The sequence below is a fragment of the Muscardinus avellanarius genome, assembly GCF_963383645.1.
Source record: "Muscardinus avellanarius genome assembly, chromosome: 1".
NCBI lineage: Eukaryota > Metazoa > Chordata > Mammalia > Rodentia > Gliridae > Muscardinus > Muscardinus avellanarius.
In genome coordinates this window covers 176,233,175-176,255,340 of record NC_137786.1, presented here as the reverse complement: position 1 = coordinate 176,255,340, position 22,166 = coordinate 176,233,175, and the positions used below count along the sequence as shown (strand labels likewise).

The 22,166-nt window shown below is 40.9% G+C and overlaps 1 protein-coding gene across 1 annotated transcript in view; it reads right to left on the bottom strand.

The window, feature by feature from the left end:
• Window positions 1-22,166, bottom strand: part of POLD3 (DNA polymerase delta 3, accessory subunit) — a gene marked incomplete at both ends in the record, with an annotated part of 47,545 nt that overhangs the window by 4,072 nt on the left and 21,307 nt on the right. Inside the window, 6 exons of the mRNA XM_080698359.1 lie at window positions 339-417; window positions 1,570-1,679; window positions 9,716-9,825; window positions 12,912-13,077; window positions 18,272-18,344; window positions 20,830-21,094. Of these exons, the coding sequence (XP_080554485.1) occupies window positions 339-417; window positions 1,570-1,679; window positions 9,716-9,825; window positions 12,912-13,077; window positions 18,272-18,344; window positions 20,830-21,094 (803 nt within the window). The remainder of the gene's footprint in view (window positions 1-338; window positions 418-1,569; window positions 1,680-9,715; window positions 9,826-12,911; window positions 13,078-18,271; window positions 18,345-20,829; window positions 21,095-22,166) is intronic.

The following is a 22,166-nucleotide window of genomic DNA, read 5'->3' as shown; positions in this document are numbered from 1 at the left end:
TGATTTCCATCTTGAACATGGTTTCAGATAATTACCTTAACTGAATCTTAGCAACCATATATTTAAGCAAAACAGATATTTTTCCTCCATTCCACAGACCAAGAAACTCCCCATTAGAGACAACCAAGATGGCAGTGCTTATTTTTATGGTGTATGGACTAAACAAGAACTCAGGTATTCTGGCTACAGCCAGAGTTCTCTCTCCCCGGCTGCTGTGAGTGAGGGCCACAGACAAGCAGCATCAGCCACAGGTGCGTGTGGGTTTGAGGCGTGGGGCTTTAGAGCCTCTTTTTGGTTATAACTCTATCTCTGCATTTGGAGTCCCAATTTTCTCTTACCTATGCAGCCTTCATTATCCATGAAGGTTTTAGATTTCAGCACACGTCTTCGTTTTCTTTTGTTTTCGCCACTTGAGCTCTGGAAGATCAGAGGATACAATGTTAAGTTGACCTATGAAACCTCAAGGACAAAAAAAAAAAAAAAAAAACCACCTTTTTAATCTGTAACCACCACCACCAATATTTCATGATGATGAAAGTTAAAAGAGAAACGCTACTTTTTAAGGTGACCAATCCCACCACACAGAAAAGTCCTGCTCACCCCGTGTACAGGCTTGATCTTTCACTGCTTATCAAAAGGAAAATAGCATGTAAAGAGCTGTATTCAGTCCATCAACACGCTTTTGTTGGGTCACCCAGATACCATGGTTAAAAAGATAAAGTGGACAGGGACTTTAGTGGAGACAGACAAGGAAAGCAGACCACTGCAATATTCTGCCTACGGGCCTTAATGGAGGGCTAGGACAGTATTACAGGAGCACGCAGGAATGGCCCCCACACAACAGCAGGGGGTTCTCAGTAAATGCCCTTTGCCACATATACTTGCTATGGTAGCCATGGCATCTCAACATTGCACCCGTCTATTTAGTATGAAACGAGTGTTACTAATGTCACTTTCCTATCACTCTTCACCGGTCTCTTTAATTTCATCTTCTCTTCAGCTAATGACAAGATCAGTGCAAGACTTAGAGATGAGTCTTAACATAATGAATTAGAAAAACAGCCACAAAGAAAAGAGAAAACCGGTCTGTACCCTTCTCTCAACACCTCATTATCTACACCAGTAGATGCACAAGACATAGCTGAAGAGCACTGGAAACTCTATCTCCCCCACTGCTGCCAGCTTTTCCCACACAGCCCTTTCCGTGAAGAGCTTCTGAAGAGCAACAGATGCTCATGAGGTCTTCCTTCTCTTTTGTCTTTCAACATAGGTCTAATGGAGACAGGATCTCTTTTCGCACACTTTTGACAGGAGTTGTGTAGCGAAGGAGCCCTGGTGCTGCAGGCCATGAAAAACACAAAGGCTCCTGCTGTCACCTCCTGAAACTGCACTGCAAGGAGATGTCTCAGATGAGGAGAGAGGGAATGGTTAACCCATAGGGAACAGAATGAGACAAGAGCCACCTACTGGCACCTGTGACGGCTCCAACAAGAGAAATGACTCGGCAGAGTAACTGTGGTGCTCAGACAACCGGAACACATGGGACAGGAGCCCCATAGAAAGATTTACCTTCACAGCAGGCTCAGGCTCAGACTTCGGTGCTGGATCTGGAGGTGGAGATACAGGAGGAGGTGGGGACGGTGACTCAACTTCATAAGCCCCGGGAGAGTCTGGGAAGACTGAAATAATGGAATAAGTTTAGATAGGAGAACCACAAGCTTTAGCTGGTATACAATGCCTTCTCTGCTGGCATCTCTGAACTGCTGTGTCCGGCAAAGGACACTCTATAAGCAGCATATGACAACCAAAAACTTTACAGTTACATTTTTAAAACACACAGGAACTTTATACAACTAAAATCAAAGAACCAAGGATTATTAGAATCTGGGCATGGTAGCACATGCCTGTAATCCCAGTAATTTGGGAGGCTGAGAGACAAGGACTGCCGGTTCAAAGATAAACTCAGGGGGCAGAGAGAATCTCATCAACCTAGAGAGACCCTGTTTCAAAAATATAATATAGGGCTGGAGGTATAGCTCAGAGGTAGAATGACCCTGGGTTCAATCTCTAGTACTATACACACACACACACACACACACACACACACACACAGATATACACAGAGACAAACACACATACGTGAATTATTAGGGCTGAAAGTACCTTAGAGATCATCTTTGCTAAATGTTTTTGTAGTTAAGTCAGGGAATGAAGCTGCTGCTGATCTACTGATTACCAACCATGTGTCATATATTTTACTTTATCCTCACAACCATCCTAAAAGACAGATATTAGTCACATACTTTACAGTTGAGTAAACAGAGGTTTCAAGAAGTTCCTTCACTTGACACAGTCACACAGCTTATAACAAAGAAAGGAGGCATTAAATCCAAGTCAGTCTGATTCAACAGCCTTCCTAGATCCAATTATCCATGCTGCCTCATGAGTCAGGACTAGACATTTTTTTCTCAGTCTCAAGTAAGTGAAAACAACCTACAGATTGTATCAAATGCTCTACGCCAGAGTCTTTGTGATCTAAGGATTACTTTCAGTTGCCTGAGATGTTTGTTAGACTGAAAATTTCCAGTTGATATTGAAAACACCAACTTTGGGGGGGAGACATCATCTTTAAAATGATCACAAATGAAGCTCTAAACAACTAAGACCTGCTCAATATTTTAGATGAGAACTATTTCTACTGATTATTCCACTTATGAGGCTTGCTCCACCATACAAGAGGAACAGGAAAAAACACTTTCAGGAAAGAAATAATGCTATGAAAATGGCATTACCTGAAAAGAAAGTACAAAAGAGGGATTCCATCATTTCTCCACAGTTAAATAAATAGTGGTTCTAGTGTAAGGCCGATTGGAAGAGAAATGGAAGTCCTCAGCTGACCTACTGCCTCATCACCACAAAGAACTGCTGGTCAGGGGCTGGGAGCTGCCGAGCCTCACCTGCTCCCTCAATCTCCTGGCAGCATTCAAATTCTTAGCACAAGTCTTGGACCTGAAATTCTCCCAACTGATTAGGTCAGTGCTAAAAATTATGAGTGGAGGGTTCAAGGCCAAATGACCTAAAGAGCTGAAGCAGAACAAGAGCCAGAATGAAACAATAAATCACACACTTCGAGTATGAAACGGGCCCCAACACTTGTAAGTTCTGGGAAACAAGAGACAGAAACATAAAAGAAAGCGGTCCAGCTCCCATTAACCCAGCTCTGGGAGGCTAGCGTATGACGGGACTCAAGCAAGAGAGGCGTCACACCCCCAAACCAAGCGCCCGCTGTTTTAAAGGAAGAGCTGTTAAGAGAGCTGGGCCAGGATGGCAGATGTGCTATAAGAGGCCACATGAACATGTAGGCAGAAAGGAAGCCAAAAAGGCATTGCGAGTGCTCACGGCAATAAAGTTAGGTGTTCTTATTCTATTTCCAGTTCTGCAACCACTGGACTTCACCAAGGTAAACACTCAGTCCCAGCAGCACCCGCTCAGACCCCTCTTGCCACACTGCATCAGCTGTTTACCCACATTGACCTTTAGACTCCAGGCTCCAAAGAGGCAGGGGAGCCACAATTCCCCTGGCACTGACCACAGAGCAAAAATGTTTTTAACATAAAGAAAATTAATCACTTACTGAACTAACTTTGGGACGAGGTGCATCCAAGTGAAGGAAGACTCAGCACATACTCCCCCCCTCTCCTTCCACACATCCCCAGAGAGGAACATTATAATCCCCCATAGCAGGGAAGAGACAGGGGTCATCAAGAGCCCCTGAGAAGAAGACATTGCAACAAATTCCTGGGGGATGGAAGGCAGACAGGAGAAAGCTGAGGAGAAAAGGATCCATCAACTAGATGATTCAGAGGTAGAGATTACAGTTACAAAACTTCCATTTCTTCTGACTTTTAAAATTGTGTATATCTACAACTTTGTTTAAACTATAAAAATATTTTAAGGACAGAGAAAACGAAAATATTCTAGATTTTACAAACATTAATCATTTATTCATATTAATCACATGAATCACTATTATTTGTTTTATACAACTGAGGTTTGAAAGAAATTAAAAAAAAAAACTTGCCCACATTTGTATACTAGAATAAAACAGAATGTCGGTCTTTACCATCAAGCCAAGCATTCTGACTCAACACATATTTAGTGACATAATCATATGAAATGTTTAATGCACTTGTGTATTTTCAATGTATTTATAGCAAATCTGCATCTCTTTCAGATGAAAGATAATCAAGCAGTGAAGCATCATTTATCCCAGGAAAGCAACTTTTGTTAAGGCAGAATAAGAACTGTGGTAAAACTAATTTCAGGGATCTGGCAATAGAATCACTTGTTTGTCAAGAATCCTCTGGCAAAGATGGGTAATTAGAATTCCTGGAAAGCATTCACAGCTTCCTAGGACTCAATACTTTTTAAAATACCTACCCCTAGCAGGGTGTGGTGGCGCATGCCTGTAATCCCAGTATTTGGGAAGCTAAGACAGGAGGATCATAGGTTTGCAATCAGTGCCAGAAACTTAGCACCCTCTTGCCGCTGGCAACTTAGTGAGACCATGTTTCAAAATTAAAAACAAAATGGGGCTGGAGGTGTGGGTCGGAGGGAGAATGCCCCTGGGTTCAATCCCCAGTACTATACACACAAACACACACAAATATATATAAAATAGAATACCTACTCTTACCTTTAAAAAAAAAAAAAAGGTTTCCATTTGCTTAACATTTTTTCTTTCTCTCTCTCTCTCTCTTTCTCTCTCTCTCTCTCTTCCTCTCTCTCTCTCTTCTTTCTTTGCAGTACTGGGGATGAAACCCAAGGACATTCTACCTCCAAGCTACACCCCCAGCCCTATTTTTTATTATATATATATAGATAGATAATAAAAAAAATATAATAAAATATATATATATTTTTGGGGGGGTGTTACTGGGGGTGGAACCCAGAGGCTTTCTACCTCCGGGCTATACTCCCAGACCTTTTTTATATTTTATTTGGAAACAGGGTCTCACTAAGTTGTGAAAGCCTCACTAAGTAGCTGAGGCTGGCTTCGAACCTGTGCGATCCTCCTGTCTCAGCCTCCCAAGCGCAGGGATTACAAGTGTGCGCCACCACGCCCAGCTCTTATTCTATATTTTTTGAAACAGGGTCTGAGTTGCAGAGGGCCCAAGTAGCTGAAACTGTCCTCGAACTGCAATCCTCCTGTCTCAGCCTCCTGAACGCTGGGATTACAAGCGTGAGCCACCACGCCCAGCTCTACATGCTTAATATTTTCCATGAAAGCAACTTGCAAGGACTGAAAATGTTAACAAACACTTAAACATATCCTTTAAAACTCTATTTCTAGCCGGGCGTGGTGGCGCACGCTTGTAATCCCCGCGCTTGGGAGGCAGAGACAGGAGGATCACGCAGGTTCGAAGCCAGCCGTGCGCGCTGGCTTAGGAGACCCTGTTTCCAAGTAAAAATGTAAAAATAGGTATGGGAGTGTAGCCCAGAGGTAGAAGGGCTTCCAGGAACCCCAGTACCACAAAAAAAAAAAAAAAAAAAAACTCTATTTCTAGCTGGGTGTGGTGATACATGCCCGTAATCCCAGAACTTGAGAGGCTGAGCTGAAGAACTGTAGGTTCGAGGGCAGTGTCAGCAATGTAGCAAGACTCAAAGCAAACTAGTGAGACCTTGACTCAAAACAAAAAACATACGAAAAAGGCTAGGGGTAGAATGCCCTGGTTCAATCCCCAGTACCAAAAACTCTAATTCTTCCCAGCATAGTAGATTTGCAGCACTAGGGACGGAACACAGGGGCACTGTGCCTCCGAGCTACACCCCCTACCATATCCGTGTGTGTGTGTGTGTGTGTGTATATATATATATATATATATATATATATATATATATATATTTTTTTTTTTTTTTTTTTTTTTTTTTTGGTGGTACTGGGGTTCCTGGAAGCCCTTCTACCTCCGGGCTACACTCCCAGACCTATTTTATTTTTTTAAATTTGGAAACAGGGTCTCTTAAGCCAGCGCGGCTGGCTTCGAACTTGCACGATCCTCCTGCCTCCGCCTCCCAAGTGCGGGGATTACAAGCGTATGCCACCACGCCCGGCGTCCCCTGTCTTATTTTCTATTCTTTTATTTTGAAGCAGGGTTTCATTGAGTTGCGAAGGGCCTAAGTAGCTGAGGCTGTACATGATCCTCCTGTCTCAGCCTCCCAAATGTTGGGATTAAAAGCGTGCGCCACCACGCCCGGCCTTAGACATTAATGTTAATTTTTTTTGTGTGTGTGTGGGTCTGGCCTTTTTCTACTTTACAAAGAGTATATGGAAATATTATAGGTGCTTAGGACTCTGTAGGGTGAAGGAAAAATAGCCCATTGGGGAGAGAATTCCAATTATGCAGGTGAAGAAAATTTCTGAGAGGAAGTTCTTCCAAGTGCATTTCCCACTGCTGAACACTTACTGAACCCCTCAACAGGAAGAGCAGGGCAGGAAAAAAAGCTGACGAGGAGTCAACCACTGTTTTGGCCCTTCTGAAACATCACCTGACTTGATGTTCAAAAGAAGCCTACACATTCCCATCTCAGAGAGAAACAAGGAACTGAAGAAGTCATCTTCAGAGCCGCAGCGAGTGGCCAGGGAAGATTTCAGTTCAGGGGCGTCTGACTCCAAAGTCCTGGCATTTATTTGATTCCTGATGCTCCAGGACCAACAACTTGCTTAAGACAGCAGATTGCACTGACACCACGTAATCAGTGTGTAACATAAATAAAACAACAGTAAGTTAGAGACTGTGTAAAGGTTTAAAGTAAAATCCCACTGGCTTTGAGACAAAGAAACTTAAAAATAAATTGGCAGAGGTTTATAAACTTAGTCAGATGTCAAAAATTATCTTTGCCAGGGAAAAAATCGGAGCGCCTCCTCTGCTCTCCATCATGTGATCGTAGGATGCTCACCTAACCTAGTGAGCTCCTAGGCTGCCCACATTTTGTTACACTTCTTTCCAAACCAAATAACACCACTCATATTTCTAATTACCAAGGGCATTATTATTTTTTGTGGGCTGTGGAGCAGAACTATGGAGAATATTTCAGAAGTATGTAATGGTCCTCAATCAACCACAGTCATGCTTCAATTTAGAACTGAGTTTTCACTAATACTAAAGTATCTAGTTTACCTTTTCTTTCCCCCGTGGTGATGGGAATCAAATCCAGGGCTTCACACATACTAAGCAAGTGTTCTCTCCCTGAGCTATATTCCCAAGTCTTAATTTTATCTTTTATGTGTGTGTGTGTGTGTGTGTGTGTGTGTGTGTGTGTGTGTGTGGTGCTGGGGATTGAACCCAGAGGCATTCTACCTTTGAGCTTTACCTCCTGTCCAATTTTTTTTTTGGGGGGGGGAGGGGGTACTAGGGTTTCTTGAAACCCTTCTACCTCTGGGCTACACTCCCAGACACCTATTGTTTTTTATATTTTTATTTGGAAACAGAGTCTCTTAAGCCACTGAGGCTGGCTTCGAACCTGCGCGATCCTCCTGTCTCCAACTTCCAAGCATGGGGATTACAAGTGTGTGCCACCAGGCCCGGTCCTCCTGTCCAATTTTATTTTGAAACAAGGTCTCTCCAGGTTTTTGTGAGTCTCACTACTTGCTGAGGCTGTCCCCAAACCTGAAATCCTTTGTCTCAGCCTCCCAAATACAGGGATTACAGGCATGCAATGGCTTCAAATTCTTTTGCAGAATCTTTTCAACTTTTTTTCCTAACTGGAATTAGGAGAGATTATTCCAATATGTACATATTACTAAATTTACTCTGTAATTATTTTCCCATGTGATTGCATGGAACTGTCTGCACTTCAATTCTTAACTGGTTAGAAAGTTTCTGGAGGCTGGGCGGGGTGGCACATGCTTGAAACCCCAGCATTTGGAAGGCTGAGATAGGGTGATCTTGGTTCTTGGACAGCCTCAGCTACTTAGTGAGGCTCTCCACAACTTAGTTGTGACCCTATTTCAAAATAAAGAATAAAAAAGAAAGTTTCCTAATGGTCTTCATTTCATTCCCATTCTTGTGAATCTTCCTGTCAGTAACCTTGATTGAAGTGTTTTGATAAATAACAAGAAGTGAAACATAGCAACTACCCATATGAGATGCTCAAAACACCCTACCCCACTTTTTTTTTTTTTTTTTTTTAGTAATGTGGAGTGGAACCAAGGGGCTTTCTACCTCCAGGCTACACCCCCAGCCCTATTTCTTTTATATTTTATTTGGAAACAGAGTCTCACTAAGTTGCTGAGAGCCTCACTAAGTAGCTCAGGCCAGCTTCGAAATTGTGCTCCATCCTGTCTCAGCCTCCCAAGCGCGAGGATTACAAGCGTGCGCCAACATGCCTGGTGCCCCTACTCCTTTCATAGAGCCACGAAACAAGAGTCCTGAAGGGCACTGCTCCTCTCACAGGACACCAGAGGCATCATCCCTAACACTACCCAGGAAGGACAGACTCTAAAGCCACCATGGCACGACAGTAAATCACAGAATGACTCAATTTCCTGGTGCCATTTTTCAAGTCTGTTCATTTGCATTACATACATCTGCATATATAGCCTATTTTTTCACTCGCTTACACAAACTGAGTTGGTATCCCTTTGGGGATACCACCCTTCCTAACATTTTAAATTCTTCTAACAGCAGTCTGCAGTAAGAGTAGAGTCTTACACTTTTAGTTTTGTACTTTGACAGCTCAGTAGGTTCCTTTTTGCACTCTTTTTTTAATCCCCTTCAGTATCAGGTATTTGTATTTTTCTATGTGCCTGTAAGTGGTACCGATTCCTCATACCCAAATGGTTTCTACACAGCATGCCAAGAATTCATGAAGAACCACACAGCCTTTCACCCCTGTCCACAGAAGTGTGCCTCCCGAGGTGGTGGTGTCTAGCATGTGTCTATTCACCAGGCTGCTCTCTCTTTAGCCTGTTTCTCTTTGATATATTTTACATAATTTGGGATGAGATCCTGGCTCTTAAGAACATCTGGTATTCTTTTTAAAAGTATGTTAAAGTCAGGAGTGGTGGCTCTGATTACACCTGTAATCCCAGTACTTGGGAGGCTGAGATGGGGACTGCAGGTTCAAAGAGAGCCTGAGTTACTTAGTGAAACCGTTTCAAAATTTTAAAAAAGGGCTTGGGGTATAGCTCAGAGATAGAATGCCCCTGGGTTCAATCTTCATTTATTTCTTGGGCCAGATTCTTGCCTTTATTCGGCTGCTTTTGTTACAACATTGTCCACAGCCTAAAACTAGAAGGGTCCACAGGTTCTGTCAAAAATGACACTGTCAATTCTTGCGGCTTCATCACAACTTTACTCGAGTGGTGTGGAATACCAATACCCTTAATGACTGGAGTATCACAATTTTTAAAAGATTCACATGGAGGTAGCCCAAAAACTACTCTTTCTTCTTAAAAACAAAGAGCGAAAACTGTCTTAAACACTGTACAATAATAGTATTTCCACTTTCGCTTTTTTGTTGGGTACTTTGGGAAACCGTCTGAAGATCCTGGTGTGATTAAAAGGCTAAAGTAGATTTCAAACAGAAACAAATGCTATGTCTGTTCAACACTCCGATTACCACTCTCCTGACCCAGAAGAAGTTACTTTCTTAGCTTTTTAAGGGTCATAATAAGAACTGATCTCCTCAGCAGGAAATTAACAGTAATGCCCACCTTCATCTTCACTGCTGCTATCTGACTGAGGAAGTCTGATTCTTCTCCTCTTTTTCTTCATGCTTTCAGTTTCCTTTGTTTCATCATCAGATAACTCAGCTCTCTTCCCCCTGTTGCCATCCAGGAATAAATTAAATATGTGACACAGAGCAAAGATGAAAGTATCCATACAGCTCCTCTGAGTCTTGCTATGTAATTCGCAGTCTTAATTTCAGAGTGTAGAAAAGACGATCAGAGTAGACTAATAAGAAGGATGCATTTTAAGGACATGCTGCTAACTCACTACAACGTGGTCTCTCCACAGGTTACCAGAATAAAGAATTCCTCCAGCTCCCTACAGACCACTGGACACTACAACCAGAATTTTTGTCAAGAATTTTTCTCAGGCCCTTTTTGCCTCCCCTACTGGCCTTTCAATAATTCAGCAAACATTAAATGAGCAACTGCTATCTCTACATAAAGATTTTTGTTAAACAATAAGGATACAAAGATCAGAAAGGAAATATTGTTGTCAAGAAGCTCTGGCCAACACTACTAGCTATAATGCAGGATAACTTTTTTTTTTTTTTGGTGGTACTGGGGGTGGAACCCAGAGGCTTTCTACCTCTGGGCTATACTCCCAGACCTATTTTATATATATATATATATATATATATATATATATATATATATATATATTTTTTTTTTTTTTTTTTTTTTTGAAACAGGGTCTCACTAAGATGCTGAGAGCCTCACTAAGTAGCTGAGGCTGGCTTCGAACCTGTGCGATCCTCCTGTCTCAGCCTCCCAAGCACGGGTATTACAAGCGTGTGCTACCACGCCCGGCCTACAGGATAACCTTTAATGGACATAAATGTTATAGGCTATAACGGTTACTTGGAAACTTTAAAAGTTAAGTAGATGCTCATCAGGTAAAAGAGGAGACACATATTTTAAAGAAAACAAAAACAAAAGAACAACATGAACAAAGGCATAGACAGAAGACCATAAGATGATTCTCACAATATAACAAAAAACCTAGACTCTTATCTCTTGACATTACTTTGTTTCTCTGGATACTCCACACACAGTACTCAATCAGCAAATAATGTATTCAGGGCTTAATATGTGTTACAGACAAATATATATATATATATATATTTTTTTTTTTTGGTGGTACTGGGGTTCCTGGAAGCCCTTCTACCTCCGGGCTACACTCCCAGACCTATTTTTACATTTTTATTTGGAAACAGGGTCTCCTAAGCCAGCACCCGCGGCTGGCTTCGAACCTGCGCGATCCTCCTGTCTCTGCCTCCCAAGCGCGGGGATTACAAGCGTGCGCCACCACGCCCGGCAGACAAATATATTTTTAAATGTCAACTTTTCTTTATACCTTGAGTTAGAAACAGAATAAACCACACCCAAAGTACGTAACAGGAAATAATAAGGAACAGAAATTAATGTGGTAGGAAATTAACAAAGCCAAAAATTGTTATTTTAGGGGAAAAGATTAATAAACCTTTGATAAAACAAGAAAGCATTTCTTTCCAATCAGGAATGAAACAATGAAGGAATCTTTTAGTGATAACTACAAATTCTAATACACAAAATAACAAGGCTGTATTATAAACTTTGTGCCAATAAACGTAACAATTTAGGGAAAATAAATTCCTTTAAAAACAAACCTTACTCAAAATTGATCCAAGAACAACTAGAACATTTGAATAACTATTTGAAGAAACCAAATTCACAATAAAAATTAAAAAAACCCTTCCTATGAAAAAGAAAATCCATACTTAGAATTTTATCAAACATTTAAGAAAGAAAAATCTACACCAGGCATGACAGTGCATATCTGCAATCCCAGTATTTGGGACACTGAGATAGAAAAATCATAGATTCAAGGCTAGCCTTAGCAACTTAGCAAGACACTGTTTCAAAACAGTAAGTAAAAAGAATTGGGAGTGTCGTTCAGAGGTAGTATACCCCTGGGTGCAGCCCTAGTACAAAGAAAGAAAGGAAAGAAGAAAGGAATCTTAACAAACTTCTCTAGAAACCAGAAGAAATTTCTCTCATTAATTTTATAAAATTACAACTTTGATACTAAAATGTGGTAAAGATATTACCAGAAAATAATTTACCTACAGTCATCATAAAGAAAGGCAAAATGATCCCTAGTGCAATATTAATAAATTGAATCCAGCAATATACAAATAGGCTAATCCATAATGGCCAAGCAAGGTTTATCCTAGGAATGCAATCTTGGCTTCATAGTTTAAGATCAATCAGAGCAATTCAACACATAGAGAAATGCCATATGGACATTTCAATAAACATTAAAAAACTATTTGTTAAAATTTGATACCTATTCATGATAAAACCTCTCAGCAAGCTAGAAAAAGAACTTTCTCAATCTGGCAAAGGGCCTCTATTAAAAAATTTACATTTAACATATTTAGTAGTAAAAGACCAAATACATCCCTGGCATAACCCCCAACAGCAAGCATTACACGCACGGCTGGAGACAATTTAATCCGTCTATGTCATGTATTTCTAGGAGGCAAGGTCCACTAGACAGAGCCTTACCATTTCAATGATATTTTCTACTAGTTACCCCAACTTTGCCACAAAAGTCAGGTCTTTGTGAGCCTATCAGTGCTGACAGTGTCCTTTAGAATTTCCTTCAACAGACTAATTCCTACCAACTATGAGGTAGTGTCTCAAATTCCTGGATCCATTTTTAACAGCTTGTGTGCTTTTTATTTTCTTTTCTAATTACATTTTACCACTTGAAAAATAAACTCATTGATATAAAAAGAAAACAAAGAACTTTTTCTCTTAAATTTGACTGGAAACAGTAACCTTTCACTTGGCAACTGAAATGCAACCCATGCACACATGCGTGCGCACACGTAGGCCCTCACGCTTGTGCCATGTCCTCAAGTTTCAAAGTGAGCGAGGGAAAAGGATGATCGATTTAGGTCAACCAGGACAAAAAACTGTGGCTCCGGGCCCCAAACCATCCAAACCACCCGCATCGACAGTCCATTTCACTAGGTAAGCGAGCGGCTTCTCTCTTCCTTGGCTGTACAGCTGTATCTGCTGCGTTCTGTGGGGTTCAGGTCTTAATTACAAACTGCCTGCTGTCAGGAAGCCCAAACAGACCTTCTCACCCCCAGCAGGCACTCTTCCCTCCCAGGTGACAACATTTTCCTACCATTTTTTCCCCTTCTGCAGCATCTTAACAGGCTCTGCTTTCTTGCTCGGTTTCTTCAGGTCCGCAGGAGTTGGCAGCTTTGGTTCAGTGACAGACACTGGAGGTGGCTCCACTATTTTTTCTTCTTTTACTGCTTGTTCTGAATCCAAATTGCCTTTAAGTTTATCTACAAATAAAGTACAGTAGACGATATATAACCCCATCACTCTCTGGACAGTCCTCTACATGCCAGGAACATGTCAGGAGCAAGGGCGAAGGACAGGAGCAGTCCCCGGCCCAGTGGAGCTCGGGTCTGCTCAGGAGACACCGCTCCCTCTCCTTCCTGCTAATCTTTCCTTATGGCACAGTCCCCACACCGAGCTACAGTCAGGGCCACACCTAAGAAAAACAGACGCAACTCTGGAAAACTAAGAGTTACAGAGATTAAAAGATGCTTGACCACAGACTTTGTAGCAAGACCTTTTCTATTGCTACTATATTCTCTGTTAAATGTCTGGATATGCTTATTTGCTCACTATTAGCTGAACGATAAAATTCAGAAACTATTTTGGTTTTTAATTTATCTAAAAGTCATTTTTTCTCTGCAAAAATTGGGATATTTACAAGACTCTCATAAAGATTAAAAAAATAAATAAACAAACAGTATGTGAGATTGAGTCACCCAAGACAACAGAAAAGGTAAAAGGCAAGATAGAACCCTAAGTCAGTTTAACTCCTCAGAGCCCTGGCCCATTTCCCTATCAAGTTGAAAAACAACCATTGTGCAGAAAACCAAGAAATGCAAACAAGATGGCCTTGCCATCTGAGAATCTGGGAGGATATAATCTAGCCTTTGTACTATATTCAGTGATAGCACGTTACAAGCAAAGTCATAAAGTATAATTAGAAGCTAAACATGGTGGCCAGGCTTTACAATCCCAGTACTGGTAAGGCTGAGTCAGGAGAATTGCAGGTTAGAGGCCAGCCTCAGCAATTCAGTGAGACCCTTTTATATTTTTTGTTTTAAAACAGCAGTCTTGCTAGGTTGCTGAGGCTGTCCTCACACCCGCAATCCTCCCGTCTCAACCTCCCAAGTACTAGGGTTATAAAAATATAGTTTTAATTCAGTTGAGTAGATAACTAGGAATAAAATCCCTGGGTAAATCTAAATTGCTGTTGTTGTTACAGGAGGCTGAACTCTGGGGTATTTACCCTATTTTGTTTTTTGAGACAGGGTCCCACTAAGTTGCTGAGGGTTTTGCTAAGTTGTTGAGGTTGGCCTCAAGCCTGCAATCCTCCAGTCTCAGCCTCCCAAGTACTGGGATTGCATGCATGTGCCACCACATTTGGCTTGTATGCTTACTTTTTGGAAGTACTGCCACACCATTTTCAAAGTATGTATACCATTTTAAATTCCCCACAGCAACGCATGAATGTTCGATTTCTCCACATCCTTGCCAACACTTGTTACTGTTTGGCACTAACTTTAAATGGTTCTCCACACTGAGCTCATCTCAGCCAATTTCATTTTCATTACAATGATCTTGTCATGTGTCAAGTAAAAATAAAAAAACAGTAACTTTATCCTGAACATTCAGACCTGGGAAGCATCTGTTAAGTAAATCAGCTTTGTAAGTGATTGTTTTCATTACATGAATGATTTTTTTGTTTGGTCCTGGTTTTCCCTCCCCTTCTATTATATGTATCATAACATCTGCCTAGTAATTACAACCTATTAACTATCTTATTTTTTCTATATGTTCATTTGTCAGTATCTCTCAATAGAAGGGCAGGAGTGTGCGTGCGTGTGCGTGTGCGTGTGCGTGTTACTGGAGATTGATCCCAGGGACATTCTACCTCTGAGCTATACTTCCCAGCCCATTTTTAATTTTTATTTTGAAACGGGGTCTCACTAGGTTGCCGAGAGTCTCACTACTTGCTGAGGCTGCCCTTGAACTTGCGATCCTCCTTCAATGTCCCAAGTACTGGGATTACAGGTGTGAGCCACACCTGCCTTAGGGATCTTATTTCTTTTTTCTATTATACCACCAGTGCTTAACAGTATCGAGTACATAGTAGGTGCTTAATCAGTATTTGCTAAACAAGTCTATACTTCTGCGTAATGGGGTAAAGGGATGTGTGCAGTTTTTTTGTTTTCTTTTTTACAACCAGAAAATATTTACATATCTTTTCTTGTGTATGTGGTGCTAAGGATTGAAACCAAGAGTTGCTCTCCTACTGGGCTATAGTCCCAGCCCTTTTCATTTTTTTAAATTTTGAGGCAGGGTTTTTATTCATTGCTGCTGGTCTTGAACTTGCGATCTTCTTGTCTTAGCCTTCTAAGTCCTGGAATGACAGGAATGTGCTACTATACCTAGCTTTTTTTTTTTTTTTTTGCAGTACTGGGGGTGAAATCCAGTGGCATTCTACCTCTGAGTTACTCCCCCAGCCCTATTTTTTTTTTTTTTGGTGGTAATGGGGGTGGAACCCAGGGGCTTTCTACCTCCAGGCTATACTCCCAGACCTATTTTTTTATATTTTATTTGGAAACAGGGTCTCACTCAGTTGCTGAGAGCCTCACTAAGTAGCTGAGGCTGGCTTCGAACCTGTGCAATCTTCCTGTCTCAGCCTCCCAAGCCCTGGGATTACAAGCGTGCGCCACCACACCCACTAGCCCTATTTTTTTATTCTTTATTTTGAAATAGGGTCTTACTGAGTTGCAAAAGGTCTCACTAAGTAGTAGCTGTGGCTGTCAGCGAACCTGCAATCATGCCCCTCAGCCTCCCAAATGCTGGAATAACAAGCGTGCACCACCACGCCCAGCTGTCTAGCTGATCGTATATATTTTTAAAATAGTAATTTAAGAAAGATATCTATTTTTATAGCAACAGAATTCACAAAAGCCAAATTATGGTTCCAACCCAGGTGTCTGCCAATAGATGAATGGAGAAAGAAAACATGGTCATATATACACACGGAATATCTGCTCAGCCATAAAGAACAAAATTATGTTATTTGCAGAAAAATGGATGGAACTGTTGTGTACTACGGCAAGTAAAATTAGTTGGTCTCAAGAAGTCAAGAGTGTTATGTTTTCTTTTACATGTGGAAGCTAGAAAGCACAGGAAACAGGAGTATTTATTTATTTATTTGTGGAATTGGTGATTGAACCGAGGGGCACTGTACCTCTATGCCCCACCCCCTGCCTTATTTTTTATTCTTTAATTTGAAACAAGGTCTCACTAAGTCGCAGAGGGCCTCACTAAGTAGCTGAGGCTGGTCATGAACTTGTGAACCTCCTGTCTCAGCCTCTGGAGTACTGGGATTATGTCTGTGCCACCACACCCAGCTCATAAGAGACTTTAATGCAGACAGAGGGATCATAATATAGAGTAGTTGAAATGGGTTAGGGGAGAGAGTTAAGGAGGGGAAGAGGGAGGACTGAAAGAGGAAATAGTTTACATAATACCATGGCTACATGTGAAGGTGTTACTATCCATCTCACTAGCTTGTGTAGGAGCAGGGGGATGTGGACGGAAATACACAAAGGGGTGTGTGCAGTATGTTTTTATCATACTGAACCCCACTATGATCACTGCAATGTAGTAACAAAATAACACTTTACAAATTCACTTGTGGGGTTTTTTGTTGTTGTTGTTGTTGTACTGGGAATTGCGTCCAGGAGTGTTCTACCCCCAAGCTACACTCTTGGCACTTTTTACTTTGAAACAAGATCTTGCCAAGTTGCCCAGGCTGGCTTCAATCTTTGATCATCCTATCTCAACCTTCCAAGCACTAGGATTATAGGTGTGCAATACCACACCCGGTTCACTTGTTCTTAAGTTTATAAACATATACGAAACAACAGACAACCCCTGAATCTCATCAAAATTGCCAAATCATAGGTCTGTGTGGGTAATGGCCGAGGACCTATGACATCAGCATGTTGTTTTCACAGAAGCAGATGCCTTCTTTTGCTTCCTGCCTTCAATAATACAGCTGTGCTTCTCAACCTCAAAGTATGATGTGAAGTATCAAATTTTCTTTCCTTCCTTCCTTCCTTCCTTCCTTCCTTCCTTCCTTCCTTCCTTCCTTCCTTCCTTTCCAGGACTGAGGATAGGATAGAACCCAGGGGTATTGTACCTCCAACCTACACCCCCAACCCTATTTTTTAGTCTTATGTTTTTGAAACACGGTCTCACTGAGTTATGAAGGGCCTCACTAAGTAGCTGAGGCTGTCCATGAATTGCGATCCTCCTGAATGCTGGGATTACAAGCATGTGCCACCACACCTGGCTGAAAGTACTAAATTTTCTATACACATTCTGAACAAAAATGTTATTCGGCTGAACATGGTGATACATGCCTTCCATCTAAGTACTTGGGAGACTGAGACAGGAGGATTACAGGTTTGAAGTCAGTATGTAGTAACTATGGGACCCTGTTTAAAAAAAAGAAAAAGGCCAGGGCCAGTGGTTAACTCAATGGTAGAATGCTCAGGGTTCAATGCTCAGTACCACCACAAAAAAAAATAAAATAAAATAAAACAAGTTCTTCTTTGACAACTTTCATAGCAAATAAAATGTTACTGCCCCAATCCCTCCTTTGGCCACCAATCTGACCATCATCAGCAGAATTCAGACTAACTTTGCTTGCACAGGCACGTATCAAAATGCTTCCCTGCAAAATCTTTGTAAAAGCGAGGCTCCAAGAAAGTGTGCCATAATTATTCTGTGGTTGCTGCATTCTTCTTGGTATTCTGCCACATACCCTCAGGAGATATGTACGTGATATGAGATATCTAAAAATATGTGACTACTGGTTCTTTCCATAAGATGGAGTTACTTAAATATATTTTCTAAATAAAAGGAATTTTATTACTTTCTAAAAAATATTTTTAAATGACCATTATTACCTGGGCTCTTCTAATTCACACTGAGGTTTCATTCATTACTGTGAGTAAACTGCAAAAATAACTAAGAAAGCGCAAAAGATCTGTCTCTGTAGCCTCTTAGGACAGGAGGCGGAACGAAGCCACCTCCATGAAACTGACCATGACACTGTGCTCGGAACCAGGACGCCTCCCCCTTTGGTTTTAAAGACCATTTCTCAAAAGCCCTGTGAAGCAATGATCTCATTCTATTTTCAAGGCAGGAAGTACCAATAGTAAACTACCCTCTACGAGACCTCAACTGAGCCTAACTCACCCAGAAAGCTCACTGGGCCAGTTGGCTACTTCATCGATATACTGGTTAATACAATGCAAATTTATGTTAGGAAGCAGGAATGCTTGGATGGACAACACAGACAAGGAGGCTTTCTCATGTACACGTTTGTAAATTAGTACTCACTTATTAGTCAAAGCAAAGTAAAATACTTACTCAGCGCGGCTTTCCCAAAGAAGTTGCTCATGATGCTCCCTTTCGCTGCTGCTTTGCTACCTGCTGAAGATGCCTAGGAGCAGAGGAAAGGAAACACACACTGACTTCTGCCCTAATGTTCAGGATGTTCTTTTTTTCTTTTGTTTGTTTTGGTACTGGGGGTGGAATCCAGGGGCATTTTACCTCTGAACTACGCCTCCGCCCTTTTTATTTTGAAACAGGGTCTAAGTTGCTGAGGCTGGCTGTACACCTGCCGTCTCCTCCTGTCTCGCGGCTGCCCGACTAGTGTATGCTGCGCTCAGAGGAGCATGGTCGTGAACAATCTCTTCAATAAAAGCATGCTGTCCTGATAGTACAGTCTCTATACAGGCATGTAAAGATGTGTAGCCATAAAACGAATCCATAACAGTAATCCTGACCAGACGGTGTTTGATGCTAATTCCCAAAGCTTTGTTTCCTATAGTTCTTATGAAATTATTGTTCATGGGTATGTCTACATTTTTCTTGAGCACATTTTAAAACAATTTAGATTAACAGGATTAAAAAGGATCATAGGCAGTATGGAACACGATGGAGGCAGACAAATTATTAAAATGTTAATCATCAGAAGTGGATCCGGAGCTGGGTGTGGTGGCGCCTGCCTATAATCCAGTGCTCAGGAAGCTGAGACAGGAAGATTGAAGGTCCAAGGCCAGCCTCAGCAGGTAGTGAGACTCTCATCAGCCTAGTGAGACCCTGTTTCAAAATAAAAATAAAAAGCTGGGCGTGGTGGCACACGCTTATAATCCCAGTACTTGTGAGGCTGAGGAGGATTGCAGGTCCGAGGCCAGCCTCAGCAACTTAGTGAGACCCTGTTTCAAAATAAAGAGTAAAAAGCCGGGCGTGGTGGCGCACGCTTGTAATCCCCGCACTTGGGAGGCAGAGACAGGAGGACCGCGCAGGTTCGAAGCCAGCCGCGCGCGCTGGCTTAGGAGACCCTGTTTCCAAATAAAAAAATGTAAAAATAGGTCTGGGAGTGTAGCCCGGAGGTAGTAGGGCTTCCAGGAACCCCAGTACCACAAAAAAAAAAAAAAAAAAAAAAAAGGAGTAAAAGAGGGCTAGGATCTAGCTCAGAGGGTAGAATGCCTTGGGGCTTAATTTCTAGTAAAACACACACACACACACACAGAAATGAATCTGAATCGTGCTTCTACCATTTAATAGCAATATGATCTCCATGCAAATTACTTATGCCTTCAGTTTTACCACGTAAAAAATAAGAATGGTAAGATCCAAAGTGAATAGATAACATTTCTTATTTTTTTGTGGTACTGGGATTGAACCCATGGGCATTCTACCTCGAAGCTGCGAACCCATGGGCATTCCACCTCCAAGCTCCATCTCCAGCTCTATTTTATTTTTATTTTTGAAACAAGGTCTCACTATGTTGATGGGAGTCTTACTACTTGCTGAGGCCATCCTTGAACCTATGATCCTCCTGTTTTAGCTTCCCAAGTACTGGAATTATAGGCATGTACCACTATGCCTGGATAATAAGATTTAAACAAAGGTCAGACTACTGGCACACAACATGAATTCAATAAATGTCTGTGTTTCCCTTTACCCCTCTTCTTTTCTCAAATAGAAGCTTGAAAATGATAATGATGATAATAATAGTAGTAACAATATTTATACTTTTCTAGATTTCTAAAATAGTATTTTAATATTTTTCTTAAATCAATGCTTGATATAATTCAGATGACTAAACAATAAAACAAAGGGAAGAAAATAATGAAAATAGATAAGCGATGCATAAAACAGAAGAACACTAACTATACTAGACAGGAAGGTATATATGGCAAAGCAGAGAATATAAGATATTCTCAAAAGTATACTTGCTACTATAGTTTCTTAAATGTCATCATTTTTTCAGGTGTTTTCACATGTATTATTTCAATTGGGTCTCAATACAATCTTTTTTTTTTTTTTTTTTTTTAAGATTTAACAAAGTTAATTAAAAGATAGAAATACAGAGGATAGGTACAGCTCCATACCAGACTGGCATGGAGAGTGACTCGAATGAATACACCTTTTTTTTTTTTTTTTTTTTCTCTACTGGGGATTGAGCCCAGGGGCATTCTACCTCCAAGCTAAACCCTCGGCCCTATTTATTATTATTATTTATTTTGAAACAGGGTCTCACTAAGTTGCAGAGGGCCTAAGCAGCTGAGGCGGCTGTGAACCTGCACTCCTCCTGTGTCCGCCTCCCAAGTACTGGGATTATAAGCATGAACCACCATGCTTGACAAAAAAAAATCTTAATGATATATACAGGGTAGGCATTATTACCATATTATAAAAAGAGAATCCAAAGCTTAGTGAGATGTATTACCAAAAAAAAAAAAAAAAAAAAGGAGAATTTCAGATGAGAATATCAAGTATTAAAGGGTTCAAACTAAAGTAAAAGAAATCAAAATTGAACGTCAGAATTTGATATAATAAAACTACCAAAAAAAACTATTAAATGCTTTCCTAGATACCAATTCTGCACCATAATAAAGGCCTCTTTAAAGACTTACATTTGTGACTTCTTTAGTCTCTATTTTTGTTTCCTTGTTGGCCTCTTGGGCTTTAGCCGCAGCTTTGGAGGCAAACATTCCCATAATTCCTTTGGGCTGCTGGGAAGCCTGTTTGGAGGCAGGCGGGCCATGCCCATTGGTGGTCAGCTCATTATTCGCTTGTGTCTCGCTTGATGCCTCAGGATTTGACTGCTCAAACGTTCTGGAAGATGAGGACTCTCTGGGAGGCCTGGGGACTGCAGCTGCACATTGTATGGCACTAAACCTAAGGACAGAAATGGCATATTAAAATACTGTCAGCGTCGAACCTTATTTTCAAACTCTTGTTTTTTCCACAATCCCTTCTAACCCTAATGCTTTAACACTAGGAAAATTTTAGTAGAACTAGAAAGGATTTCAGAATTTTTTTTGTATAAAATTCTCATTTATATATAGAAAAAAGTATTGGTTCATAGAAGTGACTTGTTCTAGGTTATACATGTAGTTAGTAATAAAACTAGGACTGAAATCAGGACTTTTCTATAACACTATATTGAATACATTTTTGGGGGAAACAAAAATTCTAATTCAAAGGAGTAAGAATACACCACTAAATGAGTGATGTGTGCATATATGTCTCTACCATCTTGTATTCCATTAAGATGTATGACTACAATGCACCAATAAAAAAGAAATAAAAATACACCAAAGAACAATAAAAGACTTAGTAATTTTGCCATTCTTAGGAAACAAAATGATTTTCCTGTATTTAAAGGCCTTTCTCTTATAGGGTCTAATAAATATTACCTGAATCAAAACTAAAAGCCCTAAATATTAACAAGTTTCCTGGCAACACTCCTGGCCAGAGTGGGTTATGCCTTAAAACATGGAGAAGCTGGGAACAAAGCCAATGGATCTTATAACTTGTGCTCCTATACAGCCATTTGTTACTAATCTCTAATAATTCCAACTAATAGCACCAGAGAAATAATTACATTGAAAGCCAAGGTGAATTATTATTTTTTTTTTTTCAGTACTGGTGATGGAACCCAGGGGATTCTACCTCAGAGCTACATTCCCAGCCCTACTTTTTATTCTTTATTTTGAAACAGGGTCTCACTGAGTTGCCAAGGGCCTCACTAAGTAGCTGAGGCTGTCATCCTCCTGTCCCAGCCTCACTAATGCTGGGATCACCAGCGTGGGCCACCAGGCCCAGCTCGAGGTGAAGAAATGTAAAGGGAACGTGTCGTTTATTCTCCCTGTAGACATGCCTGTTTTGACACAAATCTGTGAAGTAATGTTCCACATTGTGAATGGGCAGCCTTCTCAAAAAGCTATATGTCAAGCAAAGTTCCTCA